The 21,552-nt window shown below is 37.8% G+C and overlaps 1 protein-coding gene across 1 annotated transcript; it reads right to left on the reverse strand.

The window, feature by feature from the left end:
* Nucleotides 1-179: 179 nt before the first annotated feature.
* On the reverse strand, nucleotides 180-21,268 carry si:dkey-98f17.5 (uncharacterized protein LOC569123 homolog). Its single transcript, XM_067439487.1, has 12 exons — nucleotides 21,117-21,268; nucleotides 20,367-20,478; nucleotides 19,823-19,916; nucleotides 14,143-14,197; nucleotides 10,749-10,889; nucleotides 9,531-9,691; nucleotides 6,408-6,506; nucleotides 5,206-5,351; nucleotides 4,943-5,114; nucleotides 2,320-2,432; nucleotides 1,686-1,773; nucleotides 180-563 (listed from the first exon to the last, which is right to left on the reverse strand). Exons 1-12 carry the CDS (start codon nucleotides 21,229-21,231, stop codon nucleotides 510-512), a joined length of 1,350 nt encoding a protein of 449 aa, XP_067295588.1. The 5' UTR covers nucleotides 21,232-21,268; the 3' UTR covers nucleotides 180-509.
* Nucleotides 21,269-21,552: the final 284 nt, after the last annotated feature.

A 21,552-nucleotide genomic window follows, 5' to 3' on the forward strand; every position in this document is an offset into this window, starting at 1 on the left:
GCATCACTTTAAATCACTGATAAAACCACTACAAGACAATCGTTTTAAAATCCTATAAACCACATAAGACATGCAACAGTACATTCACATACACATGAGTGACACGAAGACCTTAAGTCAGTTGAGAGCTTCTTCTGTGGCTGCTGGGAGAAATTCTTCTGTTACAAGTAAAAAATGTTTCTTTATAAACACTGATGGGCAAGCATACCTTTGGTTTCTCCCACAGTGCACCTGGAGATCAAAAGAAGGCTGAGGAAACCAGGCTAATGTCTCAGGATAATCAGCGTTATATGGTGATAATTAACAGTTCAAGGTCTGATCATAAAAAATGCTTCACATAGAAAAACTAGCTGGTGTAAGAGAATATTGAGGTCATGTTTGTACATCACATTTTGTTCAACACTATTGACTTTTAACAAAAAGGCACTGATCTGTAATGATCACTCATGTAACTACACCAGTATTTTCACACACGGAATTATTCGGGCGACCCGTCACGCCGGCTTCCCTCAGAAATCATATTCTGCCGCACACTGGCGAAGATACTCCTCGTACAGTTTCCGCTAAGATGAAGATGACAAATATTACAAGATTAGAGGAAGACAGACATCATCTGTAATCCTTCTAAAGGGATACATTTTCAAATGCAGGCTGTTTTATTTTTGATGCTCTCACATCCTTTCTGAAACACCAACATGAGTCTAAGGGGGTTTAGCTGGTCTCACAGGTGGTTTCAGAGGGGTTTGAGGCACTTGTCAGCCGGTTATTCTAATATTTTATATCCTTTTTATGTTATTTAATGTATATTTGTATATTATTAGATATTTTAAAAGAGTGATTTCTTTTTCATAGGAAAATATTTTAATATAAAAAGTAAAATACAATACAAATCTAGTTAAAAACTATCAAGGTCTGTTTTGCACACGGTTTTCAAGTATAGTATAGTTAGTATAAGAAAAACAATACCTAAATATTTTTTTTATACAACATTTGAATGCATGAAACGTGCAAATGAAACAGTTAATAAAAAAAAATGTTCATGCCAGTTTTGCTACTGAAGTTCAAATCAGAAACAGCATTTATTAAAAATACATTAATGTTGTAAAGTTTGAGGTCAGTAATATCTTTTAAACATATCTCTAATTCTCACCAAAGCTGCATTTATTTGATCAAAATACAGTAAAAACAACAATATTATGAAATATTATTACAATTTAAATAACTGTTTTCAAATTTATGTAATTTATTCCTGTGATCAAAGCTGAATTTATTATCATTACTCCAGTCTTCAGTGTCACATGGTACTTCAGAAATCATTCTAATATGATGAATTACTGCTCAAGAATCATTTATGATTATTATTAATGTTGAAAACAGTTGTGATAATTAATATATTTGTGTAATAGTGCTTAATGCATCCTCACTGAATAAAAATATTTCTTTTAAAAATAAATAAATCCTACTGATTCCAAACTTGTGAACATTAAAGTAATTGTCAACACAAGGAACGATTACTACTACTACTGTGAATCTTGTATATGGCTAAATAAATAGTCTAATTATGTTACTGACAGTGGTGAATATTGAATATGCCACCTGGCTCTTCTGGGAGATCAACAAACTAGTTTAGGTTGGATTAAGCGGATTTGTTTAAACATGGATAGCAATGCTAGTGTATGTTGTACCTTCTTGGATTTGACCACATCCTGGATGTAATCGCTGTACTCCGCCAGTTTCTTCTTCTCTCTTTTAGTAAGCGTCTTATTGCCCTGACTGAAGGAGATCAGAGATCATTAATTCAACTCATGAAGTCATCATAAAAATAAAACACTATTCAGAAGTCCTGCATGTATCACCAGAGATAAGTCTCATTTTCACCAAAAGATCCAGTTATGACATTTTGACTAAACATTATGAGGTCAAAAAAGTTTAAAAAAATGAAACATGTAGGCGACTTTAATTTTGCAAGTGTTGACGTCTTGAAAGCAAACTTGTTCATTTTGCATTTTTTAACGAATAGTACATTTTTGCATTGTGAAAGTGAAGAAAAATGTATTTTGTTGTCAAGTTGAACGCATTGTATTGTGGGTTATTTCCATGCTATATGCTCTGTTGTAAAATAAGGCATCTGGCTATTCTATAGCTACAGAAAAGCTGCATACGGCTGCATTGTGCACAGCTGAATAAACAGTAATGTTAGTATGCTATTCCAAACATAGCCAGAGGATAAAGTACTAAATGAATAAATATAAATGATATCAGAGTTACGCTGCCCCCTTGTGGCAAAAAAAGGAAACGATTAGAGACAAGTTTGCTCACCGTGCAAAATACTTGGCCAGAAAGAGCATGAAGTAGCACAGAGCACCGAAGGTGATCACAAACATTATCTGCCAGTCTTCAGGAATCCAGTCCCACAGATACACCACTATTCCCTTTTAAAACGCACACACACAAAATAAAAATAAAACACTGATTTAGATGCAATGGAAACAAACCCTTAACAAAAATGAAAATTTCCTCATCATTTACTCACCCTCATGCCATACCTGATGCAGATTACTTTTTTTTTTTTTTACTTTTTTTTTTTAAAAAAAAGAAGATTTTTATGAAAAGAATCAATCTCTAGGTGAATGGGTGAAAAACTGCAAAAAAACAAGTACATTGTGAAGCTCGCATGAAGTGCCGGTCCTCTGTGCTTCCGCATTACTTCTCGCACAAACTTCACATTTAAAGCTACACTGTGTGATATTTCCCCCCATCTAGCGGTGTAAAGGTATATGACCATCCAGTGAATAATAGTTTCTGTTCCTCTCAATTCTGATTTCGTTTTAACTCCTACGGTGGCCGATTTAGTCCAAGATTAACTTGGCTTCCAGTTCGACCTCGTACATGAGTGCCATCGAGTGTTAAAACGCGAAAAGCGAAGCTTGAATTTATGGGTATGTCTCTCTAATGTACTTTCAAGATGGAGGGGCAACATGGCGACCAGCATTCGAACCCCTCACCCGTATGCATTTTCAATGGCATATTATAAACTTACGAAAATACTACAAAGTAAATATACATTAATGAGCACATATATTTTTGAAAGAACCAAGTGTTTTTAGCTAAGAATAAACTAAAAAAGTTACACAGTGTAGCTTTAACTCTTGCCTAGTCTTGCGTAGCCAGACCTTCAGAATGCTTGGACTCTATCGCAGCTTTCATTGGCCAAGAGGACGTTTGACTGACATGAAACGCAACCAATCACATTTCGTTTTGTTCCGTGTCATATTTATGGCCATGAAAATGTAAAGTCGATGTCCCTGCAATAAAAGTACATCTATAAACAGGGATGCAAACACATGTATGTTCAAAAAAGAGAGAGGTATCTGTCCAACAGTTTACTGATCATTTGTTTCTTCACAGTTTTAAATTCCAGTTATTGTGCGTGATGCTAATGAGTCCTTGTGTTGTCACCCGATAGCGAGTACAACATCATTCAGAAACAGCTATAAACTCACATCCACAGCCCTTTATTTACAGATCAAGTATTCTAATGGGAATATATGATCTTGGAGAGTTTTATCTGCTGACTATCAAAACCGAAAGCGAAGCGCAGTTTGAATGCTGAACAGAGAATGATGATTGACAGCAGCGGAGGGAAGACGAGTTTCCGTCAACTTTAATTTAACGACAGAAATAATAATATTAATATAATATCCTTGCCCCGCACATTTAGCTTTGGAATGGCTTTACATGACTTTGTACCAGCAAATAATAATAATATAAGAGTGATTACTGCAGGATCATGTGACGATATATATTTCAGATTTTTTAAATCATCATGTTAGGCTGAATGTGAGCAATTGTCTGCCGTCTGTTTTGTTGACAGACGGAGACGGCCGTCTCGTAATTGTCTATGCAGGAAAAACCCTGTTTAACATTATAAACCAACAATACCTAATCTCCAGTGATCTCACCAGAACTTTGCCAGTAAGACGTAAAGGAGCAGCGCCGAACTCTGGTCTCGGGGAGAAATGTGTCGCAGTGGCAGATACCACAGACATTAAAAGATGCGCAGCCAGAAGAAACACGGGTTACCCGCACTCATTGGCGCTCACTGTTCTGATTTACTTAGCTCATTGTTACTGTTTGGTAGAGGCAATCCAGAATTACTGTTGGTGAAATTATAATTAGACTAAGCAATATCATATGTAATAATATGCATATGTAAAATAACACTATCATCAACATTAAACAGTATATAAATCAAAACTGCGTAAAGTTACTGAATGATATGTCGACCCAGAACAAGCTACAGGATTGTGAAGCTTTTGGGGGGGGGGGGGGGGGGGGGGGGGGTGTTGATGTTGCCAAGTCCAAGGTTTTCCTGTGGAACTGGTCTACTTTAACACTGTTAAAGCCACGGGCGACCCCAATTATGTGATATTTAGCCCCAGGAATGCAAATTTTAAAAGGGAACCCAACCAAACCCGAATGTGATTTTTATTGGGGAACCCCCCTGAAATGTGATTAGGCTTGTTTTGGGCTAGTTTTGAGCAGCAATTGGGTGGGTTTTGTTGTAAAAACCTTGCAACCCTGGTGTTGATGGACTTGATCTACTCCATCTATGTTTTGATCATCGCTATGAATCCGATCTGGTCTTTGACAAAAACACTTTTTTTTTTGTTTAAAAGTAGAAGCTTTGTTCTTTTTTTAACATATATTGCATAATCAGATATGGTTTCACTTGTCTTACAAGTAACACCTTTTCAATGGCATTATATGGACTCCCAACAGATAAATTATTTTCTTAAAAATCTTTGTTTGTGTTTATCTTAAGAAAGAAAGTCATATACATCAGGGCTAGTGTGGAGGTGAGTAAATGATTTGAGTTTTTTCATTTTTGGGTGTATTATCCCTTTAAACAAAATTTCAGAAAATGAAAATGAGTACATACTGTGGCAAAGTAGAGCATTTTAGCCAATCCCTCTCCTACAAGAGTGTCCAGCTCCTCTGGAGCAAAAGTGCTGATGATGAAGCTGAAGATGAAGAGTGATGGAAGGAAGATTCCCAGAACTCCGCACAGGAATGAATTCAAACGGTTGCTTCTATTACAGCCCACATTCATCCTGAGGGAAAGACAAATACATGAGAAACTGATAAATATTACATTATACAAGTCATGTTATAGAACAGATGAGATGATGGATGGATGTGTACCGGTCCTGCTCCAGTGTTTGGTTGATGGTGGAGATGACCAGGTTACAGTCTTTCTCCAGCTGGTCGAGTGTTTTCTGCACTGCCTGGTTTATGCTCTTCTCAATGGTTTCACAAACCTCATCAATCTGGTTGATGCATCTGCTGGGCTGCACACACACAAACACACACACACACACACAAACACAAACACACACACACACACACACACACACACACACACACACACACACACACACACACACACACACACACACACACACACACACACACACACACACACACACACACACACAAAATAATTTTATATTCACTATACATCAACAATCTATGCTAGTAGTGTCATGTGCAATTACATAGTAAAGCAATAAGCCAAAAGAGTCTGTGCAATATCATCATCTGAGCTGAGTGGTGTTATAAAAATAAATTGGGGGTCATTTAGGGATTTTGTATGTTTTGGAATAATAACAGTTATACTGAAAAATATTACTGTTTTCTGTTTGAATACATTTTAAAAAGCAATTGTTACTCCAGTCTTCAGTGTCACATGCTCCTACAGAAATCATTCTAATATGATGATATCAAGAATCATTTATTATTATTATCAATGTTGAAAACAGCTGTGCTCCCAAATAATTGAAAAGAAAGTTGAAAAGAACTGAGTTTATTTGATATTGAAATATTGGTTTAACTTTATTTTGAGGTGTTACTGATACAGTGTCATTTTACATACGTATATAAGTACTGAGTAATATTAATGAACTACATGTACTTAATATAGGGTTATGGTAGGATAAGGATTTGATTTGAGGGTTAGCTGCATGTAGTTATGCATAATTTACTGTACATGTACAAGTAACATAGTATGTAACAATGACACTGTAAAATAATAAAACTAAAACTTCTGAACAGTAGTGTATAAGCTTGCCTGAAATCTTAGTTAGATCTCTTAGTAAGGAATCTTAATAGAATAATTTTTTTTGTTACTTTAAGTCGGGCCTTTAAGAAAAGTGTCTCATTCTCTTCAAGCATCTCTGCTGACAGACAGAACTCATTAATGTAAATGCTGCAGAGACATAAATCCATTTCCTCTGACACAGCAGTGCAGCATTGGCAGGCTTTCATTATTCATGTCTGATTCCAGTTCTAAGAGGGAAACCATATACATTTAACCAACAGGCCAATCTGCTACCATCATTTCTTACTTTTTGAGGGTTGGGGATGTATATTGTGGGCATTTCGAAGCCACATTTGTTGAGCCCAGGTCTCCTGCACAGCTCTTGGACAATCTGCATCATCACTCGCTGTGGGAATAAAAACAACACCATGTACAGTATAAGACTGACGTAGACATTTGTCTTTAAGATGAGCTAATGCTGTATAGAAACTCGCAGAAAATTGCATTTTTATTACACTACGGGCCGGCCGTTGAATCTGATTGGTTGACAAACATTCTAAGGTGTGCAATTATTTTCAGGGAAACGCACCGCTAAAGTAGTTCCAGGCAGGTCTTGACCGCATTACGTGTCCATATAACTTCGCTAAATGAGTTATTTCAAATGTCTTTACAGCCAAAAAACAAAACAAAAACAAAACCCACAACGACAATGACAATGCCTGAGCAAATAAATATAGTAAACAATAGGATAAAACAACAAACAAATTATTTCCATGTTGTTTTGCCACAAAATTACACTTTGTGTACGGAAAGCTCTCTCTCCTCACATTCTGTCACTTTTAAGTGTCCCATTTTAACAGGCGATTTTATAAGTAAAATAGTTTAGCAACTTAAAAGCGACATGACATTTCTCACTAGTGAGGTAATAACTGTGCTGTTCTTGAAGCAGAGACACACAAGGCTCAAGCCTCTGTTATTAGCTCTAAAATTACTTTATTGGATTATACATAGAGGCTTGGGATGAGATGGATGCGCAAGAAATTAGTCCTACACACAGGAATGTTTAAAGGACAAAAACTTGACAAATGTCTTGAAATACAACATCTGAACAATGTCTTGTGGTAACTGTAGTGTAAGTGGAATCATTTTGTTGCATTGTTTTGTAATAATTCAACCGCCCATTTATGAATACATTTTCCTGTAACAAACTCACATACACTCACACGTTCCTACGGTGGCCCAGTAGTGCAGCCGTACTAAATTAAACCACAACATAACGGATTTAATCCACGAAACAACAAAAACGCCACAACACAACAGAAATGAGCCACAACAAAACAAAATCACCACAACACGACGGAAATGAGCCACAACACAACGAAATCGCCACAAATGTGGCTCATTTCCGTTGTGTTGTGGGGATTTCGTTGTGTGGTGGCTCATTTCCGTCGTGTTGTGGCGATTTCGTTGTGTTGTGGCTTGTTTCCGTTGTGTTGTGGCGATTTCGTTGTGTTGTGGCTCATTTCCGTCGTGTTGTGGCGATTTCGTTGTGTTGTGGTGATTTCGTTGTGTTGTGGTGATTTCGTTGTGTTGTGGTGATTTCGTTGTGTTGTGGCGATTTCATTGTGTGGTGGCTCATTTCCATCGTGTTGTGGCGATTTCGTTGTGTTGTGGCTCATTTCCCTTGTGTTGTGGCGATTTCGTTGTGTTGTGACTCATTTCCGTTGTGTTGTGGCTTGTTTCCGTTGTGTTGTGGCGATTTCGTTGTGTTGTGGCTCATTTCCGTCGTGTTGTGGCGATTTCGTTGTGTTGTGGCTCGTTTCCGTTGTGTTGTGGCTTGTTTCCGTTGTGTTGTGGCGATTTCGTTGTGTTGTGGCTCATTTCCGTCGTGTTGTGGCGATTTCGTTGTGTTGTGGTGATTTCGTTGTGTTGTGGCGATTTCATTGTGTGGTGGCTCATTTCCATCGTGTTGTGGCAATTTCGTTGTGTTGTGGCTCATTTCCCTTGTGTTGTGGCGATTTCGTTGTGTTGTGGCTCATTTCCGTTGTGTTGTGGCTTGTTTCCGTTGTGTTGTGGCGATTTCGTTGTGTTGTGGCTCATTTCCGTCGTGTTGTGGCGATTTCGTTGTGTTGTGGCTCATTTCCGTCGTGTTGTGGTGATTTTTGTTGTGTTGTGGCTCATTTCCGTCGTGTTGTGGCGATTTCGTTGGGTTGTGGTTATTCGTTGTGCGGTGGCGATTTCGTTGTGTTGTGGCTCATTTCCGTTGTGTTGTGGCGATTTTGTTGTGTTGTGGCTTATTTCCGTCGTGTTGTGGCTCATTTCCGTCTTGTTGTGGCTCATTTCCGTCGTGTTGTGGCTCATTTCCGTCGTGTTGTGGCTCATTTCCGTCGTGTTGTGGCGATTTCGTTGTGTTGTGGCGATTTCGTTGAGTTGTGGCAATTTCGTTGTGTTGTGGCTCATTTCCGTTGTGTTGTGGCGATTTCGTTGTGTTGTGGCTCATTTCCTTCGTGTTGTGGCTCATTCCCGTTGTGTTGTGACTCGTTTCCGTTGTGTTGTGGCTCGTTTCCGTTGTGTTGTGGCGATTTCGTTGTGTTGTGGCTCATTTCCGTCGTGTTGTGGCTCATTTCCGTCGTGTTGTGGCTTGTTTCCGTTGTGTTGTGGCTTGTTTCCATTGTGTTGTGGACCATTTCCCTTGTGTTGTGGCTCGTTTCCGTTGTGTTGTGGCGATTTCGTTGTATTGTGGCTCATTTCCGTCGTGTTGTGGCTCATTTCCGTTGTGTTGTGGCGAATTTCCGTTGTGTTGTGGCGATTTCTTTGCGTTGTGGTTTAATTCCGTTGTGTTGTGATGGACTGCATTTATATATAGCGCTTTTATCCAAAGCGCTTTACATTTTGCCTCACATTCACCCATTCATACACCGACGGTGATGTCAGCCATGTAAGGCGCCATCCAGCTCGTCGGGAGCAGCTGGGGTTAGGTGTCTTGCTCATGGACACTTCGACACTTGGTCAGGTGGAACCGGGGATTGAACCACCAACCGTCTGGTTTGTAGACAACCTACATGAACTACTGAGCCACTGCCACCCCATGCAGTGGCTCAGGGTGATAATTTCGTTCTGCTGTGGCTCATTTCCGTTGTGTTGTGGCGATTTCGTTGTGTTGCGCCTTGTTTCCGTTGTGTTGTGGCAATTTCTTTGCGTTGTGGTTTAATTCCGTTGTGTTGTTGCAATTTGTTGTGTTGTGGTTTAATTTAGTACACGTGCGTGCGCGCGCGCACACACACACACACCTACACACACACACACACCTACACACACACACACACCTACACACACACACACACACACACACACACACACACACACACACACACACACACACACACACACACACACACACACACACACACACACACACAAATACACACACCTGTCTGTCCGTTTCTCGTCCAACCTCGTCAGCTTTGCTCAGGTAAAAGCGCAGTTTGTCTCCACACTTCTCACTCAGCTTCTCAACGATGTTCAATGTACGCTTGCACAACGCCTGTCCCATAGGGTCAAAAAACACGAAGACAAGGTCCGCCTGCTCACCTGAATACACACACAGATGTGAAATCCTATTTTAATAAAATAACTGTTGTGTGATTTAATTTAGGACACAAAAACAACACTCAAATGCATGAGGAAACAAAATGGCATTGACATTTCGTCTCATCAGCTTAAAAAGATAATCAATCTTAAAAGGTTTGACAAATTTGCCCTTCTTTTGTTGACATTTCCATCCGAAACAGGATGTTGGGTTGGGATATATCGAAGGGCTTGTCCATTTTTAAAATAGCCAAACGACACTTTTATATTTGATTCTGATTTGTCAACCTTCAAACGTGTATTTTTTTCAAACACTACAGTTAATTTTAGACTATAATCTTATATACTTTTATTATATTATATTAACTTATATTAATAAAAAAAAAGGTTTGTAAGTTTGTACATCTAATGTGTTGTATTTATATTTTATTTCAGCTTTATTTCAATTAACCAAAAATATTTTTAATCATTTTAGTTAGCAATATCAACTCAACAGTGCATTGACTAAAAGCCAAAAAATAATAAAAGAAATCCCCTAAAACAGAAAATATGGCTTGGCTTATTAAAAGAGTAAACCACTCCTTTTAAAGTCCCAGTGAACCGGAAGTAGCAAGTGAGTTTTCTTCAGTTCTGTGACGTATTTCCCAGTGAAACAGAATATTGAATAGAGGGCACTTCAGCGCTCCTCCTCTCCATCTCTCGCTCATAGCTGACTAACATCTGAAGGAGAGTGGTTAAGCATTTTAAAACCTAAGCCGTCAAACTGAAATCATCTGAGAAGGAATGCCTTCCCAGACCGAAGTAACTTTTTAGATTTTGATTAAAGATTACCGCGGCAAACAATTTTTTTCTGTGTATTAACTTGCACGGATTAATTGTTCACCATAAGACCTGTAATATGTGCTAACAAAGTAAATGGAGTCAATTGTTATTTCATGATGACTTTAAAATCAGCATCAGAAGATATATTTACAAAAATACAAATAATGTAAAACATAAAATCTGAGAGAAGTAGCCTATAGAAGATAAAATTGTCCAAAACGATGAAACACAACCTTACCAAAAGAGGTGATGGCACTGTTGACATCAAAAGGGTACACCATGTCTCCATCCACCAACCCTGGAGTGTCCACAAACGTCACCAGGCTGAATTTCTTCTGTTTGGAGGTGGAAATCTCAGCGCTCAGGTAATCCGTGACACCTACAATATACAACTGCAGGCATTTATAAAACTGCACTGGCATTAGGAGAAACATGTACAGATTCATCATGTGGATTCAAAACATCTAAAAATCTGATCGACTCTTTGCCCTTCGAATCGGATTCATCCCACTTTCCTGACCACGCCCCCTCTGGTGGTCTGTTGTAATGGTTAGCCACAACAGCTCTTCAACTGGCAGCTTTAAGGTAGAGCCACATAAAGCTAGCCAGTGAAGAACGACTGTGAAGTAACGCCAGCCGGCCAATACTGATACGCTAAGAGTTTTAAAAGCATGAATGTAAGATAAAACAACATGTTCACAAAGATTGCAACTGGTGCTTCACTGTGCAAAAGTCTGCTTACATGTTCTGAATGACTTAAGCACATTCAAAGATTTTTACTTCTAGTGTTTTTTCCTCAAAAAAGTCATTCGGCATGTGAAAAGCATACAGTAGGTTAGATTGTTTGGAAAGTCTCAGCCCTAACATCCTTGAATCTGCATTGAAACTACATGTCATATCTCATAATGTTTCTGCTACCTTCACAACACATCTGCGGTTCACACTGAAGCTCTTTATAGTGCCTGCAGGTGTGCAGGATCTCATACAAACCCGATTTGTTCCGTCTCATCTACATTCACCAAAGGTGCACAAACACACCCTCAAATCTGTCTGTCCATCTCTCTCAACTGCTCTCTTTTTCTTATTACAGCAAATACATCGATTTTAAACATGTGCAGTAAGATCTAGAGGAATTCTCTGGTAAAACATTATTGTTAAATGGTAGATCACAGGGACTTATTGTTTATTCTAAACAAATGTTGACAGACAGTAATGCTGCAGAGATAAAATATGGATGCGGACTCGTTCCTATGAGTATTTCACCGCTATATACACTACCATTCAAAAGTTTGAAGTGGGTATGATTTGTTAAAACGTTTATTAAATAAGTCTCTTCTGCTCACCAAAGTTCAATTTATTTGATCAAAAATACAGTAAAAACAGATATATTGTGAAGTATTATTTCAATTTTAATACTACATTTAAATTAACTTTTCTATTTTATATCTATTTTAAAATATGTGATAGTATAATTGATTCATGTAATTGCTACGCTGAATTTTCAGTCTAAAGGGAAACAGAAAAAGACACAAAGTATATCAAATGAATGTGGACATTTCTAGATAATTTGACTTTTAATGAGAACTTGATAAATAATTGAATTCATACTGGAATGCTCACCAAGGCTATAGCTATAGCTATATATATATATACATTTGTATATAATTGTATCTAACTGTATATACATTTGTATGTATATAAATCTTTTATACATTTTAAAATGGAATTTACTCCTTCAGCATCATTACATATTTTTTATGTTTTGGAAACAGTCTACAGTAATAAGTTATACTGTAAATACATAATTTCTTCAGTCTTCAGTGTCACATGATCCTTCAGAAATTCTTCTAATATGCTGATTTGTTGCTCAAGAAACATTGTTTTTACTATCAATGTTAAAAACAGCTGTGCTCCTTAATATTTTTGTGAAAACCATTACCAAACATTTTTCACTTTTTGTCACTTTTTATCAATTTAATGCATCTATGCAAAACAAAAGCTTGAAAAAAAGTATCTTGCAGAGCTTTAACTTTCATTCTGCAGGCACTACATAATTAAAATCACATTTAGTCATGTGCATTTGATAGGCTCAATAATCACTTAGACTCACTTTGAGTCTTTTTAAAGGAGAAAGGGTAACTGGAGAGATGCATCTCACATTGCTGGCATTGCTGCTGAAAGACGGAAGAAGATACTGAGGGATCTAGTCCACTGGGGAAAAGTCAAAGGTCAAGAAAGTGCCTCGTCATCTCCAAACTGCAAAGCAGTATCACTGCGGAGAGACCCGAGTCATAATGATAGGATCAAACTTATTGAGATAAGACAAACCGGCCAAAACCGCACCCAAACGATGCAGCATTCGCAAATCTCATTATTCTTTCCTACACACACCCACGTCCGAACAACCAACAGCGGCGTTTGAAGCGTTAGAAGCCAAGCAAAATCTCCAATGCGACACCTAATAGAGGTTTTCAAGCACGTAAAAACATATGTTCATGCTCATAAACTTGCCTAAAAACTTCAAAACAAAGTAGACAATAGACAAAAATAACCAGATTATTTATTTTTTTACTTCAAATAAAGTGCAATAAAACAAAAGAAAGGGAGGATGCATGCATGTTTTACTGTTCAGGTAGAATGCATCTCATAATTATGTCAGGCTCCTGATACAGCTTGTGAAGGCTGTATCAGGAGCCATTTTTATTTAATAATTGTACTGTAGATCGTGGGAAGACATTTCTCCCTCTGTATCGCACTAATGCTGCACTGTTGTCATCCTGAATGACTCATTCTGGTTCTCTGCACCAGGTGAACCCACACTGCCCACTGAAGGAAAACTGCACGGTCGGTCAGTGTGTGTCGATGATGCTCTCTGACACGCCCAAAGCTCACTCACCTACACCAACGAAGCCCCGTCACTCCCATCAGCTGGACTCTTACATAAATACACAGTGAAAAGCATTAAGTCAGCAGAGCCGGAGGGTTTATCCAGAAGCACGTGAATGAGATGTGTTGCTATGTTTCGCGATCTCAGGCGGATACTGCACTGGCCGTACATTCGCTCTCATGACTCAGTGTGCGGTGTTAGTCATAGCTGTAGACTCTCCTGCCTCAACTACACATTTTCCTCAGCCTCAGTCGAGTTTCTAAGCAATAAATGAGGAAAATAGCTTAAGAGGTACAACAAACTACAAATATTTGAGGAGTTTGACTGTTAAAGTTCATACAATTCTCTTTTTTTATTGTGCTACCATGCACAATAGCCAACAAAACCTATGTTGTCATTTACTCACATTCAATATGCATGGAACAGAAGAAATATTCATATTTGTTTGGTAAATATGAATATTTCATGTATGCACAGAAAAAGACAGGTGTGCAAGACTACGAAAATCAAAATGATAAACAACATACATCCCTAAAATTCACATTTTAAGGTCCTGATATATCGAAATCAAGAGATAATTTTGGAATTTGAGACACTGATAAATGATGGAGATATGCTGCTTATGAATCATAACATCTCTCCTGATTAAACCTAAACCTTATGTTTAATATATTTAAATATAAGACATACATCTTTTGACAGCAGAGTTAAAGTTAAATGTCAGTCTGAGATTTTAAATTCCTACCTTTGAACTCCAGCAGAGGTCTGAAATGTGGGTAGAGGTGTAACGTTGCATTTCCCTGTAAGAAAAAGAAGCAAACATGTTGAGAAAGGAAAGATAAGACACGTTTTAAAGAGGAGTATTTGGTGTGAAGTCAGAAGCCAGGCCCACTGTAGGGAGGCTCCCTGCTTTCCCTCTCTCCCTCTCTCTCTCTCTCTCTTTCTCTCTCTGCAGGCTGGGTGATGGTGTGATACTCTCAGCCACTGCAGCTCTCTTCCTGTTCTGCTGGTAGGCTCTTCCTGTAAAGAGCTGATAATCCTTTCATATAACTCCTTCACCGCAATTACATTACTCACGTTGAAGTCTTCTTCACAGAGACTGAAAAGGAAAGAGAGTGTGAGAGAGAGAGAGAGAGAGAGAGAGAGAGAGAGAGAGAGAGAGAGAGAGAGTGAGAGACAGAGGGAGAGAGAGGGAGAGCCCTATTTTCTAGGGAAAAAAGACGCTGTGCCTTTAAGACAACCCTTCTGCTTCCAGAAGGAACGACTGACTAAACGGTTATATTGTGTACTCTTTCCCCACATGCATGGATGTACAGTTTTCCCTCTAGCTTCAGTATTTCCTCCTTAATACTGGATTCATAATCTGCATCCATCAGAAGAACAGTGCATTGCGCATGGGTTGCTCTTTTATGGCTCAGGAGATTTAAAGGGGTAGTTCAACCAAAATTTTAAATTCTGTCATCATTTACTCACCCCTCATGTCGTTACAAACTCGTAAGACCTTCATTCATCTTCGGAACACAAATAAAGATCTTTTTGATGAAATCTGAGAGCTTTCTGTCCCTCTACAGTCCCTGACAAAAGTATTGTCGCTTGTGTACAAATTGACCTAAAGTGCCGCTGAAATATATTTCTAATCAAGATATTTTTACAAGAAATGGCTCATTTTAATCCCACCAGCTTTTGTGATAATTGTTTCAGTGAAAAACTAAACTTTCAAAAAGTATTCTATTATTCACAGCTTGGTAAAGCCCATTGAGTCAATTTTTGCAAAGACATAAGTGTTGTCACCTTGTCATATGAGCTTCACCTGTGACTAATAATGGATCAATTAGGTCTCAAGTGTGTATAAAAAGAACCCCAGTACGCTAGACCTTCACATCAACTGCAACTAGACCTCTGCAAACATGCCTAAGATTCACCCTGAGACTAAAGTTTTGATTATCAAGAGGCACTGCTGATGTGGCAGACACCTTCAATGTGTCTCAGCGTCAAGTACAGAGGATTAAAAAAAGATTTGAAGAGACTGGAGACATTTTTGACAAGCCCAGTTCAGGCAGATCCCACAAGACAACTGCTCGAGAGGACCGTTTGTTGGCTCGAAAATCCAAGGCCAGCCCATTTCCCACTGCAGCAGAGATCCACGAGACCTGGTCACCTGAAGTCCCTGTGTCAACCAGAACAGTTTGTCGGATTCTGTCTCGAAATGGCCTCCATGGTCGAATCGGTGCCCAGAAGCCAGCACTAAACAAAAGACAATTGAAAAACCGGGTGGCATTTGCCAAGGCCCACAGCCTGCTAAAAGGATGGACACTGGAAAAGTGGCAGAAGGTGGATTTTTCAGATGAATCTTCAGTTGAATTACACCACAGTCGCCGCAAATATTGCAGGAGACCTACTGGAGCCAGAATGGATCCGAGATTCACCCAGAAAACAGTGAAGTTTGGTGGCGGAAAAATCATGGTCTGGGGTTACATCCAGTATGGGGGTGTGCGAGAGATCTGCAGGGTGGAAGACTACATCAATAGTATAAAATACCAAGAAATCTTAGCTACCTCTTATTCCCAACCATAAAAGAGGCCAAATTCTGCAGCAGGACGGTGCTCCATCGCATACTTCCATCTCCACATCAAAGTTCCTCAAGGCGAAGAAGATCAAGATGCTCCAGGATTGGCCAGCCCAGTCACCAGACATGAACATCATTGAGCATATGTGGGGTAGGATGAAAGAGGATGCATGGAAGACGAAACCAAAGAATATTGATGAACTCTGGGAGGCATGCAAGACTGCTTTCTTAGCTATTCCTGATGACTTCATCAATAAATTGTATGAATCCTTGCCAAACCGCATGGATGCAGTCCTTCAAGCTCATGGAAGTCATACAAGATATTAAATTTGGATCTCACAGCACCACAACTTAATTTGGTGACATATTTTTGTATTTGCAGTAAATTTGTTCAATTTCTGTATAGGCGACAAAACTTTTGTCTTGCCAAAATTTGACCTTTCCGTCTTGATTAAATGATAAATATTTTTTCTGTGAACATTATTTATTTCAGTGCATTAAACATCATTTGGGAGGGTTTTAGCTTTTCATATGAGCTATTTCTAACACCAATTAATTAATTAAAAGTCAGGTTAATATCAGGTATTTCTAGAAAATAGATAAGCGACAAGACTTTTGTCAGGGACTGTATTGATAGCTATGCAACTACCACTTTGAAGCTTCAATAAGTTCATAAAGATATTGTAAAACGAATCCATGTATCAATTGATTGATTTAGTCCAAATTTTCTGAATAGACTCGATCACTTTATATGATGAACAGATTGAATTTAGGCTTTTATTCACATTTAAACGTTCAGCAACTCACACATCAGTTGTGGTAAATTGAAGCTCAAGCATGTTCGCTTGATCTGCAAGAACCAGTGAGGTTCATTCTCGTGTTACGCATCACTTTTGAAGTTCCACAAGAACCAATGAGGTTCATTCTTGTGTTACGCATCACTTTTGGACTTCCACAAGAACCAATGAGGTTCATTCTTGTGTTACGCATCACTTTTGGACTTCCACAAGAACCAATGAGGTTCATTCTTGTGTTACGCATCACTTTTGAACTTCCACAAGAACCAATGAGGTTCATTCTTGTGTTACGCATCACTTTTGAACTTCCACAAGAACCAATGAGGTTCCTTCTTGTGTTACGCATCACTTTTGAACTTCCACAAGAACCAATGAGGTTGATTCTCGTGTTACGCATCACGTTTGAGTTTCAGAAAGAACCAATGAGGTTCATTCTTTTGTTACGCATCTTGTTTGAGCTTCCTCAAGAACCAATGAAGTTCATTCTCGTGTTACGCATCACGTTTAGCTTCAGAAAGAACCAATGAGGTTCATTGTTTGGTTACGCATCACGTTTGAGCTTTCTCAAGAACCAACGAGGTTCATTCTCGTGTTACGCAGCATGTTTGAGCTTCAGCTTCGGCAAGAACCAATGAGGTTTATTCTCGTGTTACAGAGCACGTTTGAGCTTTAGTTTATGTCAGCTAATCTGTGTTTATTTGTTAATAAAAGCCTATATTAAATCTGTGTATCGTTAATTTCTTTATTAACTCTTTAGTTGTCTAAGGAGGGACAGAAGCTCATACAGGTTTAGAACAACTGAATAAAGTATTAGGTAAACGTATTGACCCTATAAACTTTTGAACAGTACTGTATAGAATCAGTGAATCAGACAACTTAAGCAACTGTCTATATTTTCTTTCTATTTCATACACATTGTTCTCTAGGAGAAGCATTAGAGATATTAAAGAGATTTTATTTGTTCTTGTTCATTTCTAGGTCTAGGTTTCGATTTGAACTGCAGAAGTGATTACACTCAAACGAAGCATTTACAGACGGCATCACACACCAGAAGAATGTCAGTTATTAGTAAGCTCGTATGGAATTTCCACCGGCAGAATTCCAGAGCAAGCTTCACAGATTTCAACTCAACTCCTATGCCGAGCTCATACTTTATTTGTTTTGATAATGCTTTCAGATACAAGTGACGTACGCTGAGCTCTGTTTGACACTTTTTACCATATTTCAATTTATTCTGAAGAATTTCCTTCTCTATCAGCAGGAACAAATGAGATGGTGTCTGTATCTACTCACAAGGACGTGTTTTTGGACATGTGCCATTAGAGAGGAAAGTAGAGTGAGAACAGGAAATAATAGAGAAACAGGATTGGGCAGGATTTTTTGCTCTGATTTTTGGAGTTCTATGGAATGGATTTAAACATGTCAAAATGTGTTAAATGAATCTGAGCCTATGATGCTATTATTAGTGGCTGAAAGCAAACATTTCTTTAAAAATAATGTCTCTATAAGCACTAAAGCTGCTTTTTTTTTTTTATTCCAACAGGCTCAGCTAATGTGTTTTAATTTGATTGATCGCTTTGCAGCTTGGTTTTGGCAGCGGGTCTTTATGACAACAGTTTGACCTGCAACCTTTGATGCGCGAGTCATTATTAATCACCTTATCGGCCGCACCTGAAAACTTAGGCATCTGACTTGTAGCCTCGCTGCCCTATCAGGCAATTACTCTGCAGACAGTGTTTGTGCATGAAGGTATCTTACGAAACTGCTTTTGCACAGACTTCTGAGGCAGCGTAACGGTTTAATGATCTAAAGCGAAATACAGTTACTTTGGTGATAACGATAAGATAACTATTATTTAATTAGTACTATAGTAATTTCTCGCTGGAAATGAAATCAACAGTTGAAAATATTGCTCAAAAATGTACATTTACACCATCTTGAACTGTCATTGAATGGAACGCACAGGATTGTGGGATATCAAAAACAGTTGAATAAGATGAAGATATCTCAGGAGACAGGAAGTGAAGCTAACATTGGATTTTGACATGCTTTGATGCCTTCCTATCTTGCCTCAGAAAGCAGCATTTGTAAGATTTTGGACGCAGCCACCATTAACAGCACCGTTCCACAAATGCACTTTCACTTTTCATCTGTTTTAGTCACGTGACTTTCCGCCATATTTATTACCATCAGGAGGGCAAAGTAAGGGCAGTGAAAACACACAATTAGAAGAAGTACAGTAGGGTAAAATCAGGTTGAATGGGACACTTTTTCCTAGTCATCTCAATGGCAAAAAGTGTCCCAATCAACCTGAATTCACCCAATATATGCATACCCTCGGAGTCGATATATATGCATTATGCGCTCCTCTGCTGGTATATGGAGATGGATTTTTTAGTAAGTACATATAAATGTCTGTGAATGTAAGATTTGATCAGGCCTATGACAGGGTTATTATCGTTAACTAAAACTATTTAAAACATTTCTGTTATTGAATCTGTTAAACGTGTCAAGAACTGTTTTTTTTAAATACTATTTTCTGAGGTCAACTAATGATGTTTGTTTGATTTTCTCATTCAAAAACATCATAACTAATAATTTATAGGCTATTTTCTAAACTGGTTTTGAGGCTTTCTCCTAAATGCTGGGCTTTGATGGGCGTGTCGCACTGGAGACTTTGAAGTAAACGCCCACAGCTAGGATTGGAGAAGATTTGCATATTTAATGAGCTTCGGCTCCGCTGTCATATCTATGCCCCTGTCAGTTCAGTTCACATGAGGGAGAGATTATTAAAGCAGAAACTGCAAAGATTCTCTCGAAGCTAATTTAAAATATGAATAAAAAAATGGTCTGTGCTAACTTTAATTCTGTTCATGTGTTTTATATTCACTGCCATTACTCTGGCCCACTGCTGGTCTTAAAAAAAATAATACTATACTATACAAAACAGATAAATATGTGCACTAATAATCAAACGTATGTATAAGGGGTTTAAAAGCTGTGTGTCTTAAGAACTTTTCTTGCAATAACTGGCTTTCTGGTGTGCAAGTAAATGTACTTACTGTTAGTGACTCTCGTTTTCTTCCACTGGTTATAAATGTGAAGCCTTGAGTCTCTATGGCCACACCTGTCTTCTGTATGTGCTCCTCCACATACCTGAAAGATTTGTATCCCCTTTTAAATATATATTATTTATACTCTTTTGTAATTTTACATATATATATATATATATATATATATATATATATATATATATATATATATATATATATATATATATATATATATATATTTTTTTTTTTTCTTTTTTTTTCTTTTTTTTTCTTTTTTAAAGATTTTTACAGAAATATTTGGTCCAATGTAGTGGTTCTTAGCTCTAACATAATTTTTTTAGTGAATGTAAATTTTCTAGTTTGTATGCCAAGCTCTAAAATAGTTTATCAGGGTAGAAATGTATCGGGTAAAACATTTTTTTTTTTTTTTTTAATCCTTATCCTCATTCATAATATTTGTTTATATTTATGTGGACAATGGAGTCAAAAAGGTAGAGAACCACTGTTTTAATGTTGGGATATGACAACAAAAATGTATTTATATATATATTACCAGTTAATGAAGGAGCTTTTTCCGGCAGAATGGTTTCCCATGATCATAACTATAATTTTTTTCCGAGGAGGTAACAGCCTCACTCCCAAACTCTCTGCCATTTTCACCAATCCTGTCAAAACACATCCAAACAAAAAAAAGCCTTTGTTATCAGATTGCTTTTCAACAACAATTTTAAGATGCTAAGAGGATAATCTATCTATCTATCTATCTATCTATCTATCTATCTATCTATCTATCTATCTATCTATCTATCTATCTATCTATCTATCTGTGGGTGTGTTTAGAGATGTGCATACAAACATGCACCTGTATATTGTAAATACTGTATGTTATATCCCTGTAAAAGACATTTCAGTTTAGATAACCTTGAGGATATTTTCATACACCATTACTGTATACACACTGTACTGACCCATAATCTACAGCACCGTGACATGCAGAGACAACTGGTCAACATGACTGTCTCAAAACCCTGTGAGCTGTGCCTATATATTCATGCTGCCATATATCATGTGAAGTCCAAAACTGTCTGGGTTGGCAGTTGACTTTGTTTTTAGACATATCCAATAACACCCATAACACCTTCTGAAGAAGTGACTCAGTAACGTTACAAATATAACTAACAGAATTACATATGTCGGACGGTAAACTTTCAACCTGATTTGCACCTTACAGTGTTTCATAATGCTTTTTATATTATATCAAAGACACGACAGCAATGTGTTTACATACGAATGTGTTATTTACCGTTCTCGTTGTCGATATATAAAGTGTGACATTCTTTCAATATTCTTTCACTCGGTGTTGTAATGGTTGACTCCAGAGGATTTGCTACAGCTCGTGGCTTCTTAAAGCCTGACATATTGAAAATGTGTAGGACTGATTTTCACCGGCACCAAACGCGGGGGAACCAAAATAGTGTCGCACACACGCAGAGACGTCAGAAATGAAATGTAACGCTTTGGCGCCCTCTATTGGAGGTGAATGTTGAAACATTGGAACTAGATATATTTTGCACAAATCACTTAATACTAAACAATAAATAATAAATGTTAGAACAAATATTTAATAGTTTTTTTAAAAGTAATACTTTTATGGGGACTTACCATAGACAATTGATTTTTATACTAAACTGTATATTTTATGATCCTACACTATAGGCCTACACATAAACCCATCACAC

This window comes from Pseudorasbora parva, chromosome 3 (genome assembly GCF_024679245.1).
Source record: "Pseudorasbora parva isolate DD20220531a chromosome 3, ASM2467924v1, whole genome shotgun sequence".
Taxonomy (NCBI): domain Eukaryota; kingdom Metazoa; phylum Chordata; class Actinopteri; order Cypriniformes; family Gobionidae; genus Pseudorasbora; species Pseudorasbora parva.

Coding starts and splice junctions, on each gene's coding strand:
- si:dkey-98f17.5 (XM_067439487.1), bottom strand. CDS start 21,231: ATGTCAGGCTTTAAGAAGCCACGAGCTGTAGCAAATCCTCTGGAGTCA. Junction 10,890..14,142: donor ACCTCTGCTGGAGTTCAAAG/GTAGGAATTTAA, acceptor TGTATATTGTAG/GTGTCACGGATTACCTGAGC. Junction 1,774..2,319: donor CTGGCCAAGTATTTTGCACG/GTGAGCAAACTT, acceptor GATCTCCTTCAG/TCAGGGCAATAAGACGCTTA.